The following is a 25,544-nucleotide window of genomic DNA, read 5'->3' on the forward strand; positions in this document are numbered from 1 at the left end:
TCCACATGAAGCCAAATCCTAAATAAAAATCTACGGACAGAAGGAAGGGTTGGCTGAAGGATTAGTCTCATTTTAATCGAATATCCACAGATTTCATGGAATAATACAAAGCAAAACTCAGGGTACAGATAAAGAGTCCGCTAGCACAAACCACCTAATTACAACCACTGCAGAAAATGACATTTCACACGTTTGTACAGCTGGGGTCGGGCTGGAAAGGAACAAAAATAAAATAAAAAAACCCCTGGGATTGTGGTTTATTGTCGTGGTGAGTTCTCAACTCCACTTGGCCAAAACCCGCTGCGTTTCTGGCTGCCAGGAAGGAAGGAAAGGAGGAAATAAAAAAGAGAAAAATGTGCTTTTTGTGGGTTTTTGTCCCTTTCTCCTGCTCCAGGCCCATCCCAGCTCATCACCACCAGCCTTTCCTTGACTCTGGGTTTTTAAAATCCTCGAAAAAAATGGATTTGTTGCCTTTAAAAAACCTTTCCTGCACATCTGTGGGGAAATAAAGATGGAACAATTACCATGAGGGAAGCTCTAAATATCCACTGACATTTACACAGCACTGGACAGAGAGAATTGGGATGAATTCTTCCCCTGGTTTGGTTCCTTGTGAACCACAACAAAAATTCACGCTCAGTCCCAAATCTGGGTGGAAAAACCAGAAAATGGAATTCCTGGAGCTGAGGAGGGCCTGGCATAAATCCTCCAAGAGAGGGGAAGGGAATTCCTGCTCTGGAATGAGCTGAACAGGAAAAAAATCGGATTTTTCAGGCCGATGTGGGGTGAATTGAGGTCCAGCCATTAAACACAGAATGAGTGAAAACACCAGGGTGAGGATTGGCATAAAAGAACTTTTTCTGCAGCTAAAATGTGACTTCCCACGGATTCAACGGGAAGGGAAAAAAAATCTCCGGAAAAAGTCAAATCAGACCAGAAAGTGCTCAAGAGAATCCAGGGAATTGAGGAATGAAAATCTGGATCCTCTAGGGATGGTTCCGTGGGGCCTGGGCACGCCTGGGACGCTGAGCAGTGCAGCGGTATTGCTAAAGGGATGAAGTTTCTTTCATTTGCTTCTTTAAACATATTTATATATTTATATACTGGTCAAAGTTCCACTGGAAATGCACTTCCACCAGCAGCAGTGCAGATTTCTCCTCATCCAGCTGAGTTTTGTCACTCCACCTTTGGGACAGGGACCCTTTTTTGTTGGTTTTTTTTTTTTTTTTTTTTAAATTTATTTTTGTCCAAGAATTTGTAGCTTTTAGTTTTGCCATCAATGCCTGAAATCACTGGTTGAAATAAGTTAATGATAATTAATTTTTTTTTTTCTTTTTGGCTGCTATAAAATGCAGTTTTGACGTTTCTGATTTCTCCTTGATGGGGCTGCAGGTTCTTCTTTGTGTTAAAAGACAAAAATATAATCCACGTATCCATCCATGAACATAAACTTTATGTGCTTATAAAACTGTGAAAATGAAAAGGGCACTTTTTGAAACAAAAAAAAAAAAAACCAAAAAATTCCTTCCAAGAAGTTAAAAATTGATTTTTGTATGGAAACCACTGCTCACCCCCGTCTTGTGAAGGGAAATTTGGGATCTGAAGGAATTACTTGTAAAAATGTGAAGCTTCGTTGTCAGATCTGCTCAATCTGAGAAGGAATTCTGTATTTTTGTATTTTTTTTTCCCCCTGGAAGTGCAGACAGAGTGGTTTTGGGAAGGAATGAAACAGCCCAAAAAGCAAATTCCATCCTGGCCGGGAGGGTGCTGAGCATCCCGAGCCCCCACAGGAAAGGAGATCGGGTTCCTCATCTCCCACATCCACCTCTTCCATCACAGCAGAATTTCCAAACCGTTTTTGTTGCACAAAATCTCTCCAGAGCTGGATTTTGACCCCATCGTTCGACGTTTTATCCACTTTATTGTTGTATAATTGCAAATTTCCCTTGCAGTGCCAGCGTGGGTCACGTTCTCGGTGGAAAGCTGATTTTTTTCTCTAAATCCATAAAAACAAAGGGGAAAAAAAATAAAAAAGAAAAATCCATTTGAAGTGTTCCCAGTGAAGTCCCAGCTTCTGGGTCCACGAGGGGCTTTGTGAGCTTTAAAATTGATTTTACCAGGGAATTTTAAAGGTTTTATCCTGCCTTCACCTCTGTGGGACAGCCCCAAAGGAAGGGATCCCAGCCGTGCTGTGGGAATTTGGGAATTCCTGGCTGCTCTTTGTGCCTCCAGACACAGCTGGGAGCTCGGGAGAGCAGGGAGGCGTCGCCTGGAATAAACCCGAGCTCCACAAACACCTGGGGGAATCTTCTTCCCTTGAAGCACAAAATTCCTCATGGAATTTATGGAAAGGACCATAAATCACCTGCTGTGATCCCAAGCTGCTCCAAGCCCCTTCCAACTTGAAATATTTTCTCAATAATTGCTTTATAATGAGCTTGTTTGGTGCTTTTTTTTTGTGTTTTAGATAAGATGTGGAATTTTTTATTCCATCTTCAGCCTCTGGGTTTGAGCTGTGGGTGCAGCTCTGCTTTCCATCCGTGGCTGGAGTGTGTGAGGAGCATCTCAAATGAGGATTGAGGTTAAAAAGAACTTTTGGTGCTTCCTTGGAGCTCCCAGGGGAAGAGGGATCTCATCCAGAGCGGTTTCGTGCACTGGAAGGAGGAGAAAATCAGATTTGTGTGTCCAGAGGAGCCACCAGCACCTCCAGGAAAACCTGCTCAGCCAGAATTCTCCTCGAAGTGATGGAATGGGCAGGAATTCTTCACCTGCGGGTGTTTGGGAGGGGTTTTACCTGATGATGGAATCAGGGAATCCTGGAATGATTTGGCAGGAATTTCAACCCCAGCCAGTGCCACCTGCCATGGCAGGGACACTTCCACTCCATGGGGAATTCCAGGTGGGAATGCTGCTGGATGAGCTCCTCCTGAGGGAATCTCAGGAGAGATTCCTGCTGCCCTGTCCATGAGGGAATTCCAGGTGGGAATTCTGCTGGGTGAGCCCCTCTTGAGGGAATCTGAGAGATTCCTGCTGCCCTTTCCATGGGGAATTCCAGGTGGGAATGCTGCTGGATGAGCCCCTCCTGAGGGACTCTCCCAACATTCCAGCAGCTCCTCGGAGGTCCCAGCAGCGAGGGAATTCCAGTGGCACAACACAACGAGGACGAGATGTGGAGAACGTCCCTGTCCCGTGAGGGTCCCCAAATCCCAAATCCCAAATCCCAAATCCCAAATCCCAAATCCCAGAGCCTCTGGGGTGTGTGCCCCGGGAGAGGCTCTGTGGGGCCGTGTGGGATCCCTTCAGAGAGCCTCACGCACCAGGATGGGACAAACCAGGGAAAAAACCACGGGAAAACCACGGGATTCCCTGCTGGGAATGAGTTCTGGAGGATGGTGGAAGCTGGAAAACTGTGAGCACTTGGAATCCTCAGGAGGAAACTCACACTGAGTGGAAAAAAGAGGGAAAAACTCTTCTCTGATGTACCAGGATGGAAAAAACCAGGAGAAAAATCATGGAAAAACCATGGGATTCCCTGCTGGGAATGAGTTCTGGAGGATGGTGGAAGCTGGAAAATTGTGAGCACTTGGAATCCTCAGGAGGAAACTCGCACTGAGTGGAAAAAAGAGGGAAAAGCTCTTCCCTTATGCACCAGGATGGAAAAAACCATGGGAAAACCATGGGATTTCCTCATGGGAATGAGTTCTGGAGGATGGTGGAAGCTGGAAAACTGTGAGCACTTGGAATCCTCAGGAGGAAACTCACACTGAGTGGAAAAAAGAGGGGAAAACTCTTCCCTTATGCACCAGGATGGAAAAACCAGGAGAAAAACCATGGGAAAACCACGGGATTCCAAGCTGGCAGTGCTGCCAAGGCCGTGGGCACTTGGAATCCTCAGGAGGAAACTCAACTGAGTGGAAAAAAAGAGGGAAAAGCTCTTCCCACTGCCTGTGGCCGCTGTTCCCGGGGGTGGCAGGTTTTGGGGTGTCCTGGAGGAGCTGGGGGTGCAGCTCAAAGCCAAAGATCTCCACGCTGGCCAGCAGCGAGCCAAGGGAAGGGTTTGTCACCCAAACCAAAAATAAATTCTCTTTCTGGGCTGGAGATTCATGGGCTGGAGGATGCTCTGGACTTACTCCGAGGATACACAGTGAGTATTTGCACTGTGGCAATGCTCCCCACATACCAGTCCCTAAACACACCAGAACCTGCAAAGTGCTGTTCTTGCTTGGGGATTTTTTGGGGGGGGTTGTTTGGTTTTTGTCCTTCTTCTTCTTCTTTTAAAAAAACAACAAAAAAGTGATTCCCAAAATTTAAAGGATTTTGCAACTTGGAGGCAGAGGAGGCTCCAGGATTTGCAGGACTTGGAAGAAGGTGGTGGCGAGGTTTTGTCCCCAAAGGTCGTTGAGGTGGGTGAGTGCCAGGCTGCTCCTTCTCCTACTCCGTTCCTCCGTGCTGCTCCCGCTCAGGACATGCTGGGCAGAAAAAAAGAGACAGGAGGGATTTTCAGGCTGGAAACTGAGGTAAAAATGTTATTATTGCCAGCACATCAACAAAAAAATGAGTGGATTGGGATGAAATCGTTCACAAAACTGTTATTATTGCCAGCACATCAACAAAAATGAGTGAATTTGGGTGAAATCACTCACAAAACTGTTATTATTGCCAGCACACCAACAAAAAATGAGTGGATTTGGGTGAAATCACACACAAAAATGTGTTTGGGACCCTGATGGTGCCAGTCACAGCTCTCATGGGCAGAGGGGACAATGCCTGGGGTGGCACCAGGCTGGGACATCCTGGGCCTGACCCAGGCTTGGCTTTCCTGGCACAGGATTTGTGTCCCAGACACACCCAGAGCTCAGACCTGGTCTCCTGATCCTCTGCCGGGGGCACAGGCCTGCTGCAAAGAGAGGGAGAATGAACTCATAAATCCCCAGCAAGAAGGAAAAATGAAATAATAGATCCCCAGCAAGAAGAAAAAATGAAATAATAAATCCCCAGCAAGAATAAAAAATGAAATAATAAATCCCCAGCAAGAATAAATAATGAAATAATAGATCCCCAGCAAGAATAAATAATGAAATAATAAATCCCCAGCAAGAATAAATAATGAAATAATAAATCCCCAGCAGTGAGCTCCTGGGCATTCCTTGGAATCCTTCAGCCTCATCCAGTGGACCTTCCCCTGCTCCCCTCAGGAATTGGGGTAAGAAGAGAGGCTGTGTCCTCTGGTCAGGGCCAGGAGCAGAGGTTTTATCCTCCAGAATTCCCCTTCCCTACAGCTCCTGAACCCTCTGGGAATGTCCTGGAGGATCCCAGGGCTGCTCCCGAGCCTTGGGGCTCTTCTCATCCCCAGAGAGAAGATTTATCCTTCTCCAAGGGAAGGATAAAGCAGAGGGAAGGATTAATCAGAGGGAAGGAAAAATCAGAGGAAAGGAAAAATCAGAGGGAAGGAAAAATCCAAGGAAAGGATAAATCAGAGGAAAGATTAAATCAGAGGAAAGGATAAATCAGAGGAAAGGAAAAATCCGAGGAAAGGAAAAATCCGAGGAAAGGATGAATCAGAGGAAAGGATAAATCAGAGGAAAGGAAAAATCCAAGGAAAGGAAAAATCCGAGGAAAGGATGAATCAGAGGAAAGGATAAATCAGAGGAAAGGATGAATCAGAGGGAAGGAAAAATCCAAGGAAAGGATAAATCCGAGCCCTTACCTTTCCCTCTCAGCCATGTCTTTGTTCTCCTCTGCCCTATAAACACAAAGCCCATGGGAATCCATCCCCCGGGGAAGGAGGGAGACCCCAGAGCCTTTCTGGGGTGATGGGTGGCCCTTGGAGAGGAGCCACTCTCCATCCCTCCCCAGATCCATCTCACCTTTCTCTTCTGGCCTTGATCCTCTCTTCTTCATATCTGCAACAAAGACAAAAGCTCCTTTAACTCCTCTGCTCCCTTAGTCCCGTTGGGTGCTCGCTGGGGGTGAGGAGCCCCAGGTCTGAGGCTGCTCCTGGCTGAGGCCAGCTTTGCCCCAGGCTCTTCCCAATCCGTGGATTTGGTCCCAGCCCTGGGCTGGAATCTCCGGTGGCCCTCCCCGGGTCCCTCTGCACTCACTGCAGGACGCAGTCTGGGATCTGCACGTGCTCCATGGGGATCAGCTGCTCCAGCTCCTCCAGGCTGTGCACGTACTGGATCTTATTGATGAACTTCACACTGCAGAGAGGCAGAGAGACACGGGCACTGCCACCCCGGGGCTCCTGAAGCACCTCTGGAAGGGTCCGAGGGACGTGGGACCAGTGACAGCTTCACCTCGGCCAGCCCTGCCTAAGGGTGAGCTAAAAATCTGATTTGTGAGATTCAACCCCAAGGAATGGCTGGGGCTGTGCCGGGGGGTGGGATGGAGAGCAGGGAAAGGTTCTGGGGTTTGGGATGAAGACCAGGAAAAGTTCTGGGATTGGGGATGGAGAGCAGGGAAAGGTTCTGGGATTGGGGATGGAGATCAGGAAAAGGTTCTGGGATTGGGGATGGAGATCAGGGAAAGGTTCTGGGGTTTGGGATGAAGACCAGCAAAAGTTCTGGGATTGGGGATGGAGATCAGGGAAAGGTTCTGGGATTGGGGATGGAGATCAGGGAAAGGTTCTGGGGTTTGGGATGGAGATCAGGGAAAGGTTCTGGGATTTGGGATGGAGATCAGGGAAAGGTTCTGGGGTTTGGGATGGAGATCAGGGACAGATTCAGGCATTTGGGATGGAGATCAGGGAAAAGTTCTGGGATCTGGGATGGAGCTCAGGGAAAGGTTCTGGGATCTGGGATGGAGCCCAGGGAAAGGTTCTGGGATTGGGGATGGAGATCCAGGAAAGGTTCTGGGATTGGGGATGGAGATCAGGAAAGGTTCTGGGATTGGGGATGGAGATCCAGGAAAGGTTCTGGGATTGGGGATGGAGATCAGGGAAAGTTCAGGGGGGTTGGGATGGAGATCAGGGACAGATTCAGGCATTTGGGATGGAGCTCAGGGAAAGGTTCTGGGATCTGGGATGGAGCTCAGGGAAAGGTTCCTCCCCCAGAGGGTGCTGGGCACATTCCCAGCCCTGCCAGAGCTTCAGGAGCCCTTGGGCACCTCTCTGGGACAGGCTGGCATTGTCGGGGTGCCTGTGCAGGCCCAGGGGCTGCGCTGGGTGATCCCAGAGGATCCCTCCGAACTGAGGGTGCTCCGTGGGCTCTGTGACTCCCAACTCCCACCCCAAACCCCGCTGGGGCTGCTGGGCTCACCTGATGAAGGGTCTGGAGATGGCCAGCACGGTCCGGATGAACCACGAGGGGTGCACGATGATCAGGGCCTTGAGGTTCTTCCTCAGCCTGGGGACAAGCCAGGGGACAGCGTCACATTCCCAGGACATTTCCTGTGCTCTGCTGGGCTCTGCCAGCTGCTGCCCAGCCCCAGCTGGCTCTGGCCAGGTAAAACCCCTCGGGGAGCCCATCCCAGCTCAGCGGGACGTGGAGCACTGCTCAGCTCTCTGGAAATACCATTGGAAAACCAAATATTCCTGGAGCGGGCTTGGAGCAGCCTGGGATAGGGGAAGCTGTCCCTGCCCATGGCAGGGGATGGAACGAGATGATTTTTAGGTCCATTCCATCACCTGGTAGGTGTAAGGAATGTGGGATTGGATCAGACTCGTTCCCGTTGAGGAAGAGCACCTGATTTTCCTTTGAAGAGGCCTGGGGATGATGGAGAGGCCCCAGCAGCAGGATTCTCACCTTCTGTCAATCATCTGGTAGCATTTCTTCAGCCAGCCCAGGCCTGGCATCCTCCTGCGGGGCGTGGCCCCGTTCAGGTACACGATCATGTAATCCTCGGCCACCAGCAGCTCCAGGCTGCTGATCACGTACCTGCCAGGGCGACACCGAGAGGAACCCAAATGGGGCTCAAAAAACCATCTTCAGATTCCTTCAAGTGCCCGTGTGTCACCCTAAAATGGGGGAGCCCAGCTCTGGCTGTCCCCAGACCCCGGCAGGGATCTCGGGCACCTTGGCACCAAGTCACAAACACCCGTGGCTTCGATTTTAGCTGCCAACTCTGTGAGGAATCCCAAGCCACAAGGGTTTGAGCAGTGTGGGAGTTGGATTAACACAGGGTGGAAAATAAGAATTTTGGCGTTTTAGAATGGGGTTCAAGATGGATTGGGCATGTCCTGGCCTTCTTCTCCTTCTCCTCGCCCTCCACGCTTTGCTGTGCTGGTGACACTTTTCTGTTGGTTTAAGGTAGGGACACACTGCCCAACATAAATGATTGATATTGGCACGTTGTTGTAAATATAGCACACGTGGTTTTGGGTATAAAATGCGAAATTTTAGTATAAAATGTGTAAATTGTAGTATAGAATGTGTAAATAAAGTGTGTAAATTTTAGTATAAAATGTGTAAATTTTAGTATAGAATGTGTAAATAAAGTGTGTAAATTTTAGTATAAAGTGTGTAAATTTTAGTACAAAATTCCCTAGAGGGCAGGCAGAATGCCATGGCTGAGCTGCTGGCCAGAGCTCAGCAGGTCAGAGAAAGAATGTTCTAGATAAAGGAAAATAACACCCTTGAGAAGCCGAGCCTGCACATTCAGACTCCTTTGGCTGCAGGCTGGGAGGAAAAAGGACTTTTACACTCTGGGGGTCATTCCAACAGCCAGACCCCAAGAGTGAAAGAGCTCCAGACCCTTTCTTCGCAGCTCTGGGAAGAGGTTTGGTGTCCTGGGTGTCCCTCAGGGCTCAGCAGTTTGTGCCCTGCTCCATTCCCTGCCCAGCTGGGGAGTGTCCCAGCCACGCTCCAGCCTGGATGTTAATTGTGCCTCCGTGCCGGGCATAATTAACTGGAAAATTTGAATGTTTGGCCTTGCTGGGCTCGGAACTGGGGCCAGCATCCCACCAGTGCCCCTGGCCCCAGCCTGCAGCTGCCAGCTGGGAGTGCTGGGCTTGGAGCCAGGCTGCTCCCAGCTGGGATTCCTGATGCCACGAGCACAGGGAAGCTGCTGTGCTGCTGCTGTTGTGTCCGAATCTGAGGTATTGATGATTTTGGGATTGTAAAAGTCTCTGTCTTTGTGCCCCGCTGCCAAATCAAAGTCATAATTCATCTGTGCTGGTTTCCAGGTTGTTTATTCTGTTTATCTCTCACATGTTCTGCTGCCCTGCCCAGCTCTGTCCTGCAGGGCAGCGTGTGGGGCTCTGCCCTCAGTGGGATGTGACAAACATTAAATACCAGAAACTCCCTGGGCTGGATTTACAAGAACGTGCCAATATCTGTCACCTACGTTGGACAGTGTGTCCCCAGCCTGAACCAACAGAAAAATGCCAACACCACAGTGAGACATGGAGGGCATGAAGAAGGAGAAAAAGGACAAGGCACACCCAATTTCCTCCATCTTGTCCCCTTTGGACCCCTCATCTAGAATCCTAAAATTTTACTTTTGCACCCGTGCCACACTTAATTATTACTGATATCAAACCCTCAGAGCTGGTAATTCATGCTGTAAGATGGAAAACTCTTTTCCATGGGCAGAGATCACAGCCAGTGTCTCTGGGGGCTCTGTCCAGGGGTTTCCTGAGCCCTGCCAGGGTCCCAGACCTGCCAGGGGTGCCACCCTGGACTCCCCCACCCTCAGCCCTCCAGGCACTCACAGGAAGAGGTTTTCCATGATGTAGTGATAATCAGCCAGGTTGCTGTCCGGGAGGTAGCAGGCAGCAAAGACGATGATGGCGTTGAGACCTTCTCCGTAGTATCCTGAGAAAAAAAAACCACAAAGGTGACGCTTTCCTGTGAATGTGAAATGGGAAAATGGGGAAAAATGGGAAAAATGTGACAGTTGAGGGGAAAACAGCACTGAAATTTGGCCCTGGGGTGGTTTTTGTGTCTCTGCTCAGCTCCAGGGGAGCGTTTCTCTCTTCAGACATCTTTCACTGTGAGATTTCCTCCTGGTTCTGGTTACAATCTGGGTTTGGGGTTCAGAGCAGGGATCTGGGGGTTTTCAAGCTGGCTTGTTCCTTGGAAATAGATCTGACTGCCCATGTGTGGACCCTGGAGCATCTCAGGGACTGGCACAGCCCCTCCAGATGTTAACTCCACAATCGCTGAACATTTTTAGCACCACCTGAGCACTTCTGTGCTTCTCTGCCACGCAAAGGCACCCAAAAACCCAAATATTTTCCCCCCAAACAGGGTCCAGCCAGGCTCGGTGTCCCCTCCAGCGTGGGACAAAGGCACAGAGGGGCTGTGGCCTCACCGCCGTGTGTCACCACCCTCATGTAGGGTTTGATCATCTGGAGGTCGATCCGGTGCTCCTGCTCGCCGATGATGACGGTTCTCCAGAGCCGGCCGTTGGTGGCACTGCCATCCTCAGTGCCCCCGTCCCCGAAGAGGTCTGCGCTGTCCCCGGGCATGTTCTTGGCCGTGGCCACGGGGGTGTCATCTGGGAAAGGGACAGAGAGTTCGGCCTTCAGGAAAAATTGGGAAAGGCTTTGGGAAGCCGAGGGGTGATGCTCGGATCGTGTTTCACCTCCTGGGCGGATTTATTCATCGATTTTCTTTTATTAACACGTGAAAATAGTTGCAATATGTCGATGTCGAGGTGGGATGGGAATGAGAAGACTCTGACCAGAAGGCTGCTGAGTGTAAAACTCTGATTTATTCAAAATACACTGCTCTTCTATACAGAGCTTTGTGAGGACCAACTCCTGAGTGTAAAACTCTGATTTATTCAAAATACACTGCTCTTTATACAGAGCTTTGCAAGGATCAAATCCATTGGTCCTGAAGTGAAAACAACCCAAAGCATTGGTGCAAAGTGCTTGATGCACAGTGGTAGAACTTAACTATAAACAGTGTGAATAACAAGAGAGATAAAGAATTATTTCCATTCTTTCCCAACTCTTTCCCAGGCTTTTGCCTGGCTAGAAATTCTCAGTTTCTTTCTTTGACTGAATCTGAGACCCACAGCAATAAGTTTGAAAAATGATGTTGTGTAAATTTGTCTAACCATTCAGGAAAGGGTTTGTTGCTATAGGACACGTGAAAGCCACTTGCTATTTGCGAGGTAAAAAAGAAGAATTATTCTCTGACTCCAACTTTTATACTTTTCCAAAGGTGACACTGGATTGGAGAGTGAATGGGCCACCTCTCCAAAGACATTGGACAAACCACCAGTACATCAACTTCCTCCACTCCCGTGAGGGAATGCAAAACAATTTGTTGTTTATGAAAATTGTGTGGGAAAGTTTTCTCACAGAATGTAAACTCAGAAGGCTTTAAAAAAATCTTAAGAATCAGAGCGACAAGAGTATAACCCAAGTTTTAATCCTGCTCTGTTGCAAGATTAAATTAATTGTTGCAAATATTATAGAAACAACTTCAAAATCACTTTAAAATCTCCCTCTGCTTCTCAGTCCTCAGCTGCTGGTGGCGAATTGCGTCAAAAATCTTTTAAAAATGAGGCAAAAAAACCACCCCAAACCCCAACCCCTGGAAATATTCGCCCAGAACCAGCCTCTTACCTTCCCATTCCAGTTCGTTCCCATTCCCCAGGAATTCGAGGGAATCGGTCTCGTCAGGAGTTTCAATGTCATCCACGTTGATGTCCAGGTCATCTGGTGTGTCCAGGAAGTCGTCGGAGAGGATGGAGCCCTCGCTCTGGTCCAGGGAAATGTTGATTTCTGGTGCAACCAGAGTCTTCCTCTTCCGATGGGCCCCGTTAAAGTTCAAAGTGTTGGGGGGAGCTGGGGGAGAAAGGAAAATAAATCTGACAAGAAAATAAATCTGTGCTGTGATCTCACAAGGTAAAAACAAAACAAAAAAACCCCTCAGATTTGAGATTTTAGTGTGTAGTAATGTGTGGAAGCTGAGGTAGAAAATTTTGGGTGTCATTTTTACAACTTCTTCCTTCTTCTTCACGAATCTGAGTCGTTTTCTCTGATTATGTAAAAGATGTTCACGTTGTGGGTTTTGAGTAATCATAATTGGGTTAGAAGCATAAATAATACCGGTATCAGCTGTTTATGAAATAATTAAGGCTGAAACAACACCATTTTCTCTCACTTTCTCAACTTGTTAGAGTTCACATCTCGTAAATTTGTAATAAATAAAGATAATAAACTTCAAAAAAGTCTCCTGAGTTTTATTCACCCTGACCTTCGAACAAGAAACAGCCTGGAATTCCAACAGCTGGTGCTGCTGCTGGATCCTTGCACAGAGCAAGGCGTCCTCGTGGGAAATTCCACGATGGAATATGGATCTGGAGCTCTCCTGGATCCTCGTGGGAAATTCCATGATGGAATATGGGTCTGGAGCTCTCCTGGATCCTTGTGGGTAATTCCATGATGGAATATGGAATATGGATCTGGAGCTCTCCTGGATCCTTGTGGATAATTCCATGATGAAATATGGATCTGGAGCTCTCCTGGATCTTTGTGGATAATTCCATGATGGAATATGGATCTGGAGCTCTCCTGGATCCTTGTGGATAATTCCATGATGGAATATGGGTCTGGAGCTCTCCTGGATCTTTGTGGATAATTCCATGATGGAATATGGAATATGGATCTGGAGCTCTCCTGGATCCTTGTGGATAATTCCATGATGAAATATGGATCTGGAGCTCTCCTGGATCTTTGTGGATAATTCCATGATGGAATATGGATCTGGAGCTCTCCTGGATCCTCGTGGGCAATTCCATGATGGAATATGGGTCTGGAGCTCTACTGGATCCTTGTGGGTAATTCCATGATGGAATATGGATCTGGAGCTCTCCTGGATCAGAGTGAGGCATCCTCATGGATAATTCCATGATGGAATATGGAATATGGATCTGGAGCTCTCCTGGATCCTCGTGGGCAATTCCATGATGGAATATGGGTCTGGAGCTCTACTGGATCCTTGTGGGTAATTCCATGATGGAATATGGATCTGGAGCTCTCTTGGATCCTGGATCCTTGTACAGAACAAAGCATCCTCGTGGATAATTCCTAATTCCATGATGGAATATGGATCTGGAGCCCTCCTGGATCCTTGTGGGTAATTCCATGATGGAATATGGATCTGGAGCTCTCCTGGATCAGAGCGAGGCATCCTCATGGATAATTCCATGATGGAATATGGAATATGGATCTGGAGCCCTCCTGGATCCTGGATCCTTGTACAGAACAAAGCATCCTCGTGGATAATTCCCAATTCCATGATGGAATATGGATCTGGAGCCTTCCTGGGTCCTTGTGGATAATTCCATGATGGAATATGGAATATGGGTCTGAAGACCATCCCAGCACCTCCCAGTCCTGAGACAGCACCCTGAGGGCTCCAGATCCATATTCCATCATGGAATTACCCACGAGGATCCAGGAGGAAGTGCCCAGACCCCTGAGGTCCCAGTTTCCTCCCCCAGCTTGAACAACTTCAAATCCCTGCTGGTTTCTTCTCCCACATGAGGGTTTATTTATTTTTTTTTTTGGTGGAGAATCCGAGGTTTTCTCCCTGCCCGCCAGCTCCTCTGGGCTCTGGAGAAGTTGGTACTTACAGGACGTGGTCTCATCTTCTGTGGGGCTCCCCAGTGACTCCATCCCTGTCTCCTCTGGGAGAGGCCTGCAGGATAAGAGGGACAAAAACACAGCAGAGAGCAGGAGAAGCTGAGGGGAAAATCATTCCGAGGGGATGGAGACAGCAGGGAAAAAACACAGCCCCAGCTCTGCCCTTTCCCTTTCCCTTTCCCTTTCCCTTTCCCTTTCCCTTTCCCTTTCCCTTTCCCTTTCCCTTTCCCTTTCCCTTTCCCTTTCCCTTTCCCTTTCCCTTTCCTCACCCTCAGGATCTGGGCTTCCCTCCTGACATTTGCAACCCCACTGACCTCCAAACTATCCCAAGGGATGAAAAACCCAGCCAGGGAACAAATCCTGACCCCGAACGACCTTGGCAACATTTTCCTTTGTGTTATCCCTGTTTTTTCCCTCTGTAGGAGCCCTGAGGGGCAGTGCCAGGCCCCGGGGCTCCTCCTTAGGGCACCCCCTGTGCTCAGGGCTTTGTCCCTGGTCCCTGGCAGTGCTCTGGGATGGCCACAACGCACAGGGAGGGATGATTTCATCCCGATTTCATCCCAATCCATCACAGCTTTATCCACAAGCACCTTCCCCAGGAAGCAGCTTGCTCCTTGCTGCTGGCTCTGCTCGGGACCCCGGGAGCCCAGATTGTCACCTCATCCTCACCTCAGCCCCTGCTGGGGTTTGGAATTGGGTTCGTTCCATGCTAAAATCCAGGCATCAGCACTGCAGCCTCTATTTTGGAGCCACCACTCCTTTCCTGGGGTTTGCAGCCCCTCGTGCTCAGCTCCTGCACCCTCCTGGCTCAAATCACGGCCCCTCCAGCTGGAGGCATCAGCGGATTGAGAAGTTTTCCTTGCTAAAATCATCCCACAGGGCATGGCTGGCACCCTTTGGCAGCTGCTGGAGCTGCTCCTGGCCCACCCCGGGCTCAGAGAAGTGGGAATTTGGATCTGGCCTGTGGCGAGGAACCTTCGCTGTGGCTGAGCCTCACCCTGGGCACTCCCCAATGTTTTTCCCCTCAATTGGAGCTGGCACTTGTTCTGTCCCCTGGAATTTGGACATCTCTTGACCAAACCCCAGCGACTCTACCAGTTCCACGTTGTCAAATCCCTGTTCAAGGCGGCTCCTTCCTGGCAGCTCCCCCTGCCCAGGGAGGAGCTAAAATCCTGCTGCTGGGACAGCCCTGGCGTGGAACTGGGACAAATCCAGGAACCTGAAGGATGAGGATGAGGATGAGGATGAGGATGAGGATGAGGATGAGCCTGTGCAAACATCGCTGTCCGGCATCCTCTTGGCCCCGTGACACAGGCAGGGAGGTGACAACGGGGACAGGATCCAGCCCAGCTCTGCCCTGCTCCTCTTCCCGCTGCCATGACACTGGGGCCACCAGCCAAATTAAACCCTATAAATATGTAGATTAAAGGATAATCCGCTGCGGGTCACTGCATATTGATGAGAGCTGAGCACCCCATCAAAGGCACGTGCAGGCGCCCGGGCACTCCGGAGCAGTGGGAAAAAATCACAGAATGACAGAACCAAAAAATTCCCTCCGGCCCCTCCAGCTCCCCCTGCCCCGTGCCCACCGAGGCCTGGCGCCGTTTGTGCCGGGAGCTGGCGCCTGGCACGATTTGGTGACACAGCATCCAGCCGGGGAGGGCAGGGCAGGGCAGGGCAGGGGGTGAGTACGTGCGGCAGCCCCGGGATCCATCTCCGCCGGCAGAGGAGGAGGAGAAGCCGCGCTTACCTTCCCCGAGGCCGCTGCGGTCACCGCCTCCCGCGGGACTCCTCCGGCCCGGCTGCCAAATTCGGGGGGAGCAGCGCTTTCCCCGAGGGCCGGGGCTTTGCTCCGTGCCCGCTGCCCGGGGCCAGGCCCCGCTCGCAGGGATGGAGCGGGCACGGCGGGATGCAGGAGGGATGCAGGAGGGATGCAGGAGGGATGCAGGAGGGATGCAGGAGGGATGCAGGAGGGATGCAGGAGGGATGCAGGAATGGATGCAGGAGGGATGCAGGAGGGATGCAGGAGGGATGCAGGAGGGATGCAGGAGGGATGCAGGAGGGATGCAGGCAGGAATGCAGCAGGATGGATGCAGGGAGGGATGCAGGGAGGGATGCAGGGAGGGATGCAGCGCTGGATGAAGGAACGGATGCAGGAACGGATGCAGGAACGGATGCAGGAGTGAGCATGCTCCCGCTCCGCTCCGCTCCTCCTCGGTTACGGCATCCCCGCCCCGGGCCAGCCGAGCCGGGCCGGGATCGAAGCCCGGCGGCGGCGGCAGCGAGGATCCGCCCGCCCCGCTCCTCCCCGGCCGGGCCGGAGCTGCTGCCGCGCTTCGGCTTCCCGGGAAACGCCGGGAATGTCGCCCGCGTCCCCAAGGAGCGGCTGGGTTCTGTTTTCCCGGCCCAGATCTCTGTCTAGCTCTGTCTAGGATGTGGCTTTTCCTTTTTTAATTTTTTTGTTTTTTTTTTCCCTGCTTTTCGGGGCAAGATTGGCTAATGGCAGGCAGGAAAAAAATAGCTCTGCAGCAAATCAGCTGCTGGAGAGCTGCTGTCCCACATGCAGCAGCTTCTGCCCTATTATTCCAAAGCCTCCAGCGGGGAAGCGGCTGGAAAAGGACAATTTATTTATTTTGATTGCGACTAGAGCCCAGCTGGCTTTCCCTCGTTTGCCTGGGGGCTGTTTGGGCTCTGTCTCGCATCATTCCTGCTCGAATCCCTCTGGAGGAGGCTCCTCCCGAGGGCTGTGGCCTCATCCCGGCCCCGCTCACATCCCTCCGCCCCTTCCCGGCCTTCATCTCCAGGGTATTTTGGTGGTGCTGGGGGATTCCCAGGAGAAATTCCCCTGGGAAGTTGGGCCGTGGAGTTTGCTGCTGGCACGGCCAGTGAGGGACAGAGCTCCCAGGAGATGCCCGGGGTGCTGCTGAGGTGTCCCAGAGCCAGACCAGCTGTATCCTGGATTTTCTGCGGAGCTCTGGGACAATGTTTTCCTTCCAACACCTTGAGTTCCCATCTCTGTTCTCTGAGCAGCCTGGACTGGTGGAAGGAATCCCACCTTTGGAAGGGAGACGAGTTTTAAGGCTGCTTCCAACCCAAACCATGCCATGATTCCCATCCACTCATCATCCATCATCCATCATCCATCCATCCATCCGTCCATCCATCCATCCATCCATCCATCCATCCATCCATCCATCCATCATCCATCCATCATCCATCCATCCATCCATCCATCCATCATCCATCCATCCATCCATCCATCATCCATCCATCCATCCATCCATCCATCCATCCATCCATCCATCCATCCATCATCCATCCATCATCCATCCATCCATCCATCCATCATCCATCCATCCATCCATCCATCATCCATCCATCCATCATCCATCATCCATCATCTATCCATCATCCATCCATCATCCATCCATCATCCATCCATCATCCATCCATCATCCATCCATCCATCCATCCATCATCCATCCATCTTCCATCCATCATCCATCCATCATCCATCCATCCATCCATCCATCCATCCATCATCCATCCATCCATCCATCATCCATCATCCATCATCTATCCATCATCTATCCATCCATCCATCATCCATCATCCATCCATCCATCCATCCATCCATCCATCCATCCATCATCCATCTATCATCCATCCATCATCCATCCATCCATCCATCATCCATCCATCCATCCATCCATCCATCCATCCATCCATCCATCATCCATCCATCCATCCATCCATCCATCCATCCATCCATCCATCATCCATCTATCATCCATCCATCATCCATCATCCATCCATCCATCATCCATCATCCATCCATCCATCATCCATCCATCCATCCATCCATCCATCATCCATCCATCCATCCATCCATCCGTCTTCCATCCATCCATCCATCCATCATCCATCCATCCATCCATCCATCCATCCATCCATCCATCCATCCATCCCTCATCCATCCTCCATCCATCCATCCATCCATCCCTTTCTTTCCCGCATTTCTCTCTCCTTTTACCCCATGAAAAGCCCGGGCTGCTGATGCTGGCTGGGATCCAGCAGCTCATCTCTCTGAGGGAATTTCATCCCGCCGGGAAGGCCGGGGCTGGCGGAGCTCCCCGGGAGGCAGCGGAAGCACAGACCCCGTCCTGTGGCTGCAGCACAGAGGGGCTCACACGGGGATGCAGCTGGAGCTGGCACCAGCCAGGCTCGTGCCGAGGGAACAGCAGCCCCTTTCTCCGTGCCGGGGAATTCTGGCGCTCCGCGGCTGCAGCTGCAGGGGGCTGGGCCAGCCTGAGGGCCCCCGGCTCCTGCAGCTGGGCCAGGGGCTCCAGGGGCCCAGCAGAGCCCGACCTCCTTGGGAGAGACCCCCAGTGTCACCCCGGCAGGGTCACCTGGAGCAGGGTGGGCTTGGAATGTCTCCGGAGAGGGAGAAGCCACCCCTGGCCCAGACAGCCTGGGAGGGGGAACGAGCTGGGATTGGGGTGGGTGCTGGGATTCATACTGGAAATGGGACTGGGGTGGGGATGGGTGCTGAGGATCCATCCTGGAAGTGGGATTGGGGTGAGGATGGGTGCTGAGGATCCATCCTGGAAGTGGGATTGGGGTGAGGATGGGTGCTGGGATTCACCCTGGAAATGGGACTGGGGTGGGGATGGGTGCTGGGGATTCACCCTGGAAGTGGGACTGGGGGTGGGATTGGGGGTGGGTTCTGGGATTCACCCTGGAAGTGGGATTGGGGTGAGGATGGGTGCTGGGATTCACCCTGGAAGTGGGATTGGGATGGGGATGGGTGCTGAGGATTCACCCTGGAAGTGGGATTGGGGTGAGGATGGGTGCTGGGATTCACCCTGGAAGTGGGATTGGGGTGAGGATGGGTGCTGGGGATTCACCCTGGAAGTGGGACTGGGGTGGGGATGGGTTTTGGCACCTCCGTGCAGCTGCTGAGATGGATCTGAAGGTGGAAGGTGCCACTTTGGCACCTCCTGTCACCCCCACATCTCCTTTCCCACAGGGCTGGCACCCGCTGGCATTTGTTGCATCCCAGTGGGAAATTCCTGGCACAGCAGCTCTGCTCTGTTTGGGGCTCTGCTTGGTTTGGCACCTGGGAAGGACTCCACAAATCCATAAATCCACTCCCACGTGCATCCATCCACCCTGCAGCCCTTTGTGGATCCCTCTCTCCATCCTAATCTCCCTGTGCTCCACACCCAGCTCCTTTCCCTCCTTCCCGTGCCCACACAGGGCTGCCAAAAACATCCCAAAATTTTTGATGCACTCGCAGCAGCCCCAAAAATTCTGACCCCCTGTTGGAGTTCAGGCTTCTGTTGCCTCTGAGACCTCGAGATGGACCCTCCCACTCTGATGGTTTCTCATAGGAAAAAAAAAAAATAGGATTAAATTAAAATTCTCCTGGTTTTGTTTTTGCTTTTTGGGGAACGCACCTGGGGAAGTCCTCGTCCTGCCACTCCTCCTTCACATCCACGTTCTCCATCCGCAGCGTGGCCTCCGTGGTCCCCATGGCTCTCGGGGAGGGGCTGGAGCCAGCAGATCCCTCCAGGAAGGGCTCAGGCTGGAAAGGGGAGGCAGAGAGGTTGGCATGGAGCATCCCGAGCTGGGAGAGCGTGCTTGTTTGGGAAAAGCAGCGAAATTCCGGATTCCTGGCACATTTTGGGCCAGGAAGGGGAGGTGAGGCTGGCCCTGGCGCAGAGCTGTGGGTCTGTTTTGGCCCCAGCTCCTCTCCCTGGGCAGCAGCACTGACATCCCACAGCTTCTCCCCTTCCTGCCTCTCTGCAGTGCCCGTCTCCTGCTCAGCCCCTCTCCGCTGAGAGGGGAGCCCGGGACATTCCCGGATCCCACATTTCGGGTGGGATGGAAGGAGCCAGCCCTGGCTCTGCAGAGAGATCCCTGCCCCTGCTGCTCCCATGGCACGGGGAGAGGATGAGGAGGTCTCCCAGGGGTGTCCTTCCTGAGGGATCTCATTCCTGCCTTGCTCCAGGTGATCCAAGCACCCTCCCAAGCCCTGGAGCAGCTCAGCCGAAGGCAGGGCTGGGGCTGTGCTCCAGTCTGGCCTTTCTCCTGCACTTTGGGAACAAGCTCAGATCCAGGAATCCTGCATAACCCTGCATTTCACCCACACCGAACCCCAGCAGCCCTTAGAACCACATATACATACATACATATATATATATAATTTTTTTTCTTCCAGTCAGAGAAATCCAAACCTTTCTACCCAATTCCTTGGGCCTGCAGCTCCCAGCAAAGCCCAGCTCAGGATTTAGGACCAGTGCTGGATGTCAGGGAGAGCAGAGACCCCATTCCCAGCTGGATCCTGCCCCGAGGGAACGAGGCCAGCTCGGATCTGCTCCGGAGCAGCCTCAAGGGGATCCAGCATCACCCCAGCCCCTGCAGGGTGGGCTGGGCTGCTCCCCCCGAGCTCAGCCTCCATCACACCGGGATTATTCCGGGCACTGGCTGGCTGGGAACATTTAGGAACGTTTATTTTTTTGAGGATGGGGGGTCTGGGGTGGTTCCCGGGGCTGCTCTGTCCATCCCCATGAGCAGAGCCTGCCCAGCTCTTCCCGGGGTTTTTCCTGCTGCCTTTGGCGGCTGGGCGTGACCTGGAGGGGATAAACGCGGCTGTGTCGGCCTTAAAGGGATGGACCTGCGCTGGGGAGGAACCTGAGGCCGGGTGGATCCCGCATCCCCCCGCATCCCCCTGCATCCTTCCGCATCCCTCCGCATCCCCCCGCATCCCCCCGCATCCCCCCGCATCCCCCCGCATCCCCCCGCATCCCTCCGCATCCCCCCGCATCCCGGGCGATGGCATCAGCGCTGCTCCCTCCATCCCTGCTTGCATTCCCGGGATTGGCATTCCCGGGACTGGCATTCCCGGGATTGGCATTGCCGGGATTGGATTTCCAGGGACTGGCGATCCTGGGATTGGAATTCCAGGGACTGGTATTCCCGGGATTGGCATTGCCGGGACTGGCATTGCCGGGATTGACATTCCCGGGATTGGATTTCCAGGGACTGGCGATCCTGGGATTGGAATTCCAGGGACTGGTATTCCCGGGATTGGCATTGCCGGGACTGGCATTCCAGGGATTGGCATTGCCGGGACTGGCATTCCCGGGACTGGCATTGCCGAGATTGGAATTCCAGGGACTGGCATTCCAGGCACTGGCATTGCCGGGATTGGCATTGCCGGGACTGGCATTCCCGGGATTGGCATTCCCGGGATTGGAATTCCAGAGACTGGCATTCCTGGGATTGGAATTCCAGGGATTGGCATTCCCGGGATTGGAATTCCAGAGACTGGCATTCCTGGGATTGGAATTCCAGGGATTGGCATTGCCGGGACTGGCATTCCAGGGATTGGCATTGCCGGGATTGGCATTCCCGGGACTGGCATTCCCGGGACTGGCATTCCCGGGACTGGCATTCCCGGGACTGGCAGTGTCCCAGCGAGCCCACGGCCACGTCTGCCTCCCTTCCTGCCTTCCCCACCCCTGACACCTCAATCCCACCTTCCTCCCCCTCCCCGCCGCCCGCAGCCGCTCCCTGCCCGCGCCGCACGCATCGCGGAGGGAGCAGAAAAGGAAAAAGGAAAAAGGCAGCCGAGAAACGCCGGCTGGAGACAGCCCGAGCCCCACTCACCGCTGCTGCTGCTCGGCGGGGAACAAAGGCGATGCCAGCCCGGCATCCCGGCTCCCGACGGCTGCGGCTCAGCCCCCGCCCGGGGATGCGCACGGAGGAGCGGCGGGATGCATCGGCCGCCTCTGCCCGGGCTCCGCGCTCTGCCCGGCGGCAGCGATGGATGCCAGGGCGGGTTTTTTGCGGTTTTTGTGTTATTTGTGCTCTGCCATGGCCGCTCGGCCGCCTCCGTCCCTCCCCTCCGGGGGATTTTGTGCTGCTTTTCCCCTAAGTCGGCTAATTCCCTGCTTTTGTGTGAGAGGGCGGCGAGGGGGGTCTGGAGGAGGGGAGGGAGGGGAGGGAGGGGAGGGAGGGGAGCCCTCCCTGTGCCAGCGCCGCTCCAATTGGATGCCAGGCTCCGAACCCGTGCCCGGGTGGGCGGATGGAGCTGCCGGGGCTGGGCACAGCCTCCGCTCGCAGCGTTCCCCGGGATGCCCGGCGGCGGCGGAGCTGCTCCTGAGGAGGGGCTTGGGAGCATCATTCCCTGAGGAAGGTGAAAAGTGCGCTGGGATGTGGGCTTTGGGATTTGGGGTTTGGGGTTTGGGATTTGGGATTTGGGTGCATCATTCCCTGAGGAAGGTGAAAGGTGCTCTGGGATGTGGGGTTTGGGATATGGGGTTTGGGATTTGGGGGCATCATTCCCTGAGCACAGGAATGGTGCCCTGGGATGTGGGATTTGGGATGTGGGGTTTGGGATTTGGGTGTATCATTCCCTGAGGAAGGTAAAAGGTACCCTGGGATTTGGGGTTTGGGATTTGGGTGCATCATTCCCCGAGGAACGTGCTTTGAGATGTGGGGTTTGGGATGTGGGGTTTGGGATTTGGGATGTGGGATTTGGGATTTGGGATGTGGGATTTGGGTGCATAATTCCCTGAGCACAGGAAAGGTGCCCTGGGATGTTGGTTGTGGGATGTGGGGTTTGCGATGTGGGGTTTGGGGTTTGGGATTTGGGTATATCATTCCCTGAGGAACGTGCTTTGGGATGTGGGGTTTGGGATGTGGGGTTTGGGATTTGGGTGTATCATTCCATGAGGAAGGTAAAAGGTGCCCTGGGATGTGGGATTTGGGATTTGGGATGTGGGGTTTGGGATTTGGGATGTGGGGTTTGGGATTTGGGTGCATCATGCCCGGAGCACAGGAAAGGTGCCCTGGGATGTGGGGTTTGGGATTTAGGGTTTGGGATTTGGGGTTTGGGATTTGGGATGTGGGGTTTGGGATTTGGGATGTGGGGTTTGGGATGTGGGGTTTGGGATTTGGGGTTTGGGTGCATCATGCCCTGAGCACAGGAAAGGCACCCTGGGATGTGGGATTTGGGATGTGGGATTTGGGATTTGGGGTTTGGGATTTGGGTGCATCATGCCCGGAGCACAGGAAAGGAGCCCCGGAGGTGGCGGCCCAGCGTGCAGAGCAGCTCTGGGGCCCCGGGTGGGTTCTGGACAGGCAGGCCTGGCAGCTGCTCCTGCCCAGGGAGCGAATTCCTGCTCCCAGGATGCCCAAAATTCACCCACGAGCTGAGCCCACCGCGGCCCCTCTGCAATCCTAAAGGTGAAGGAAGGGGCTGAGATGTCACTCCGGGCTGGGGGAGCTGGGCAGGGTCGGGATCTGCTCCCAGAGAACCACAGGGAGCAGGAGCTGTGCCAGGGGAGGGTCGGGGCTGGATTTTGGGAAAAAGTTCTTTGCCAAAAGGTTGTGTTCAAAAATTCTCCCGAAGAGAACATCCCATGGAGCCGGGCTGGGAGAGCTGGGGGGGTTCACTGGAGAGGAGAAGCTCCAGGGGGACCTTCCAGAGCCCGAAGGGGCTCCAGGAGAGCTGGGGAGGGACTGGGGACAAGGACCGAGTGGCAGGACCCAGGGAATGCCAGAGGGAAGGATGGGTGGGATTTTGGGCAGGAATACAGGAGCTGCCCCTGCATCCCTGGCACTGCCCGCGGCCAGGCTGGAGCAGCCTGGCACAGTGGGAGGCGTCCCTGCCCATGGCAGGGCTGGCACTGGGTGGGATTTAAACCCACCCCAGTCCGGGGTTCCCTCGTGGAAGCTGGCAGAAGATCCCGGGCACGGAGGGCACCAGGAATTCTGCGACGCTTGATGGCTCCAAGGCGAATTGTCCAAGTCCACAGCATCATCTCTGCCTCTGGCCAATGTTTCCCCTTTCGCCTCCATTTTCCCGATGAAAAATGTTCATTTTCCGGGGCAATCAGCGCAGGGGAGCGCCCGCTGGATGTGCCAGGCTGGGAATGCCATCTGCCGGCCGCTGGCAGCGCCCCACCTCCCTCCGATCCCGGAGGAATTCGCGCAGCTCCTTTTGCCAGGGAAAATGTTCCTTTTGGGGCTCCGTTTTCCCCAGGGATGCCGAGGTGTGCCCAGCTGCCATCCCGGGAATTCCGTGCCCATCCCGAGGGGCAGCACCAGGCGAGGGAGTGGCTGGGGCAGGGCCGGAGCCTCCCGGTGCCGGCTCTTTTCCCAAGCAGTTTTTTATTTTACCTTTTCCCGGTCTCTCCCTCCTCCCCGTGCACTTTCCCTTGGAATAAATCATTTTTGTGCTACCTGACAGCGTGTTTTCCCGAACGGAAGGGAAGGGCAGGAGAGGCGCTGCTCCATGGAGCATCCTCCTTGTATTTCCCTGGATTTGCTGCTCATTTTCAGGCGGTGCCGATCGGGACAATCTAAAGCGACCCAGAGCCCCTGAATTCCTTTGCTGCCTGAGGAAACCCGGGATGTCAGCGGCTCTGGAGCCGCGGGAGGGCGGGGGATCCATCCCGGCGGATCCATCTTGGAGGGGGATCCATCCCTGCTGTGGATCCGTTCCAAGGGATCCCTCCCTGCCATGGATCCATCCCAGCTGTGGATCCGTTCCAAGGGATCCATCCCAGCCGTGGATCCATCCCTGCCACAGATCCCTGCCAGCTGTGGATCCATCCCAGCTGTGGATCCATCCCAGCTGTGGATCCATCCCTGCCATGGATCCATTCCAAATGATCCATCTCAGCAGATCCCTCCCTGCCGCGGATCCATCCTGGCTGTGAATCCATTCCAGTGGATCCATCCCTGCCATGGATCCCTCCCGTGGGTCCCTCCCGCGGATCCCTCCCGTGGATCTCTCCCGTGGATCCCTCCCGTGGATCCCTCCCGTTGATCCCTCCTGTGGATCTCTCCCGTGGATCCCTCCCGTGGATCCCTCCCGTGGATCCCTCCCGTTGATCCCTCCTGTGGATCTCTCCCGTGGATCCCTCCCGTGGATCTCTCCCGTGGATCCCTCCCGTTGATCCCTCCCGTGGATCCCTCCCGTGGATCCCTCCCGTTGATCCCTCCTGTGGATCTCTCCCGTGGATCCCTCCCGTGGATCCCTCCCGTGGATCCCTCCCGTGGATCCCTCCCCGCCGCGGGCGATGCTCGGCTCGGGCTGCAGAGGTCCCCGCGCACCAGGAGATGGATGCAGGAAAAAAAAAAATCCCGTTGGATTTCTCCAAGGGAAAAGCAGGAATTGCGAATTTCCCCAAAAGCGAAGTGTGCTGCTCCTTAAAGGCAGGCTCGGGTGGCTTTTCCAACAGCCGATATTCCAGAATTCCAGACTGGTTTGGGTGGAATGGGATCTTAAAAACCCATCCGTGGCAGGGACACCTCCAGTGTCCCAGGCTGCTCCAGCCCGGCCTTGGGCACTGCCCGGGATCCAGGGGCAGCCACGGCTGCTCTGGGAATTCCATCCCAGCCAGGAATTCCATCCTAATATCCCATCCCTGTCCTCTGGGAATTCCACCCCAATATCCCATCCCTGTCCTCTGGGAATTCCATCCCGATATCCCATCCCTGTCCTCTGGGAATTCCACCCCAATATCCCATCCCTGTCCTCTGGGAATTCCACCCCAATATCCCATCCCAGCCAGGAATCCCATCCCGATATCCCATCCCTGTCCTCTGGGAATTCCACCCCAATATCCCATCCCTGTCCTCTGGGAATTCCATCCTAATATCCCATCCCTGCCCTCTGGGAATTCCACCCCAATATCCCATCCCAGCCAGGAATTCCATCCCGATATCCCATCCCTGTCCTCTGGGAATTCCACCCCAATATCCCATCCCTGTCCTCTGGGAATTCCACCCCAGTATCCCATCCCTGCCCTCTGGGAATTCCACCCCAGCCAGGAATTCCACCCCGATATCCCATCCCTGCCCTCTGGGAATTCCACCCCAGCCAGGAATTCCATCCCAATATCCCATCCCTGTCCTCTGGGAATTCCATCCCGATATCCCATCCTTGCCCTCTGGCAGTGGCAGCCATTCCCTGTCCCTCCAT

The 25,544-nt window shown here is 53.5% G+C and overlaps 1 protein-coding gene across 3 annotated transcripts; it reads right to left on the reverse strand.

Annotated features, from left to right (window-relative positions):
• Positions 1–49: 49 nt before the first annotated feature.
• On the reverse strand, positions 50–21,350 carry ATCAY (ATCAY kinesin light chain interacting caytaxin). Of its 3 annotated transcripts, none has more exons than XM_077788839.1 (13): positions 21,218–21,350; positions 19,003–19,130; positions 13,534–13,598; positions 11,519–11,740; positions 10,252–10,437; positions 9,650–9,752; positions 7,743–7,874; positions 7,257–7,343; positions 6,102–6,200; positions 5,868–5,903; positions 5,708–5,738; positions 4,862–4,897; positions 50–4,469 (listed from the first exon to the last, which is right to left on the reverse strand). In XM_077788839.1, exons 2-11 carry the CDS (start codon positions 19,077–19,079, stop codon positions 5,717–5,719), a joined length of 1,029 nt encoding a protein of 342 aa, XP_077644965.1. In that variant the 5' UTR covers positions 19,080–19,130; positions 21,218–21,350; the 3' UTR covers positions 50–4,469; positions 4,862–4,897; positions 5,708–5,716. The 3 variants fall into 3 exon arrangements, with proteins under 3 accessions (XP_077644965.1, XP_077644964.1, XP_077644966.1); XM_077788838.1 differs by having other exon boundaries at positions 5,708–5,743; positions 21,218–21,346; XM_077788840.1 differs by lacking the exons at positions 19,003–19,130; positions 21,218–21,350 and adding an exon at positions 15,294–15,423 and having other exon boundaries at positions 5,708–5,743.
• Between the last annotated feature and the right edge of the window lie 4,194 nt (positions 21,351–25,544).

The sequence above is a fragment of the Lonchura striata genome, chromosome 28 (genome assembly GCF_046129695.1).
Source record: "Lonchura striata isolate bLonStr1 chromosome 28, bLonStr1.mat, whole genome shotgun sequence".
NCBI lineage: Eukaryota > Metazoa > Chordata > Aves > Passeriformes > Estrildidae > Lonchura > Lonchura striata.

Coding starts and splice junctions, on each gene's coding strand:
- ATCAY (XM_077788838.1), bottom strand. CDS start 19,079: ATGGGGACCACGGAGGCCACGCTGCGGATGGAGAACGTGGATGTGAAG. Junction 10,438..11,518: donor GAACGAACTGGAATGGGAAG/GTAAGAGGCTGG, acceptor TCCCTTTCCCAG/ATGACACCCCCGTGGCCACG. Junction 7,344..7,742: donor TACCAGATGATTGACAGAAG/GTGAGAATCCTG, acceptor GCTTGTCCCCAG/GCTGAGGAAGAACCTCAAGG.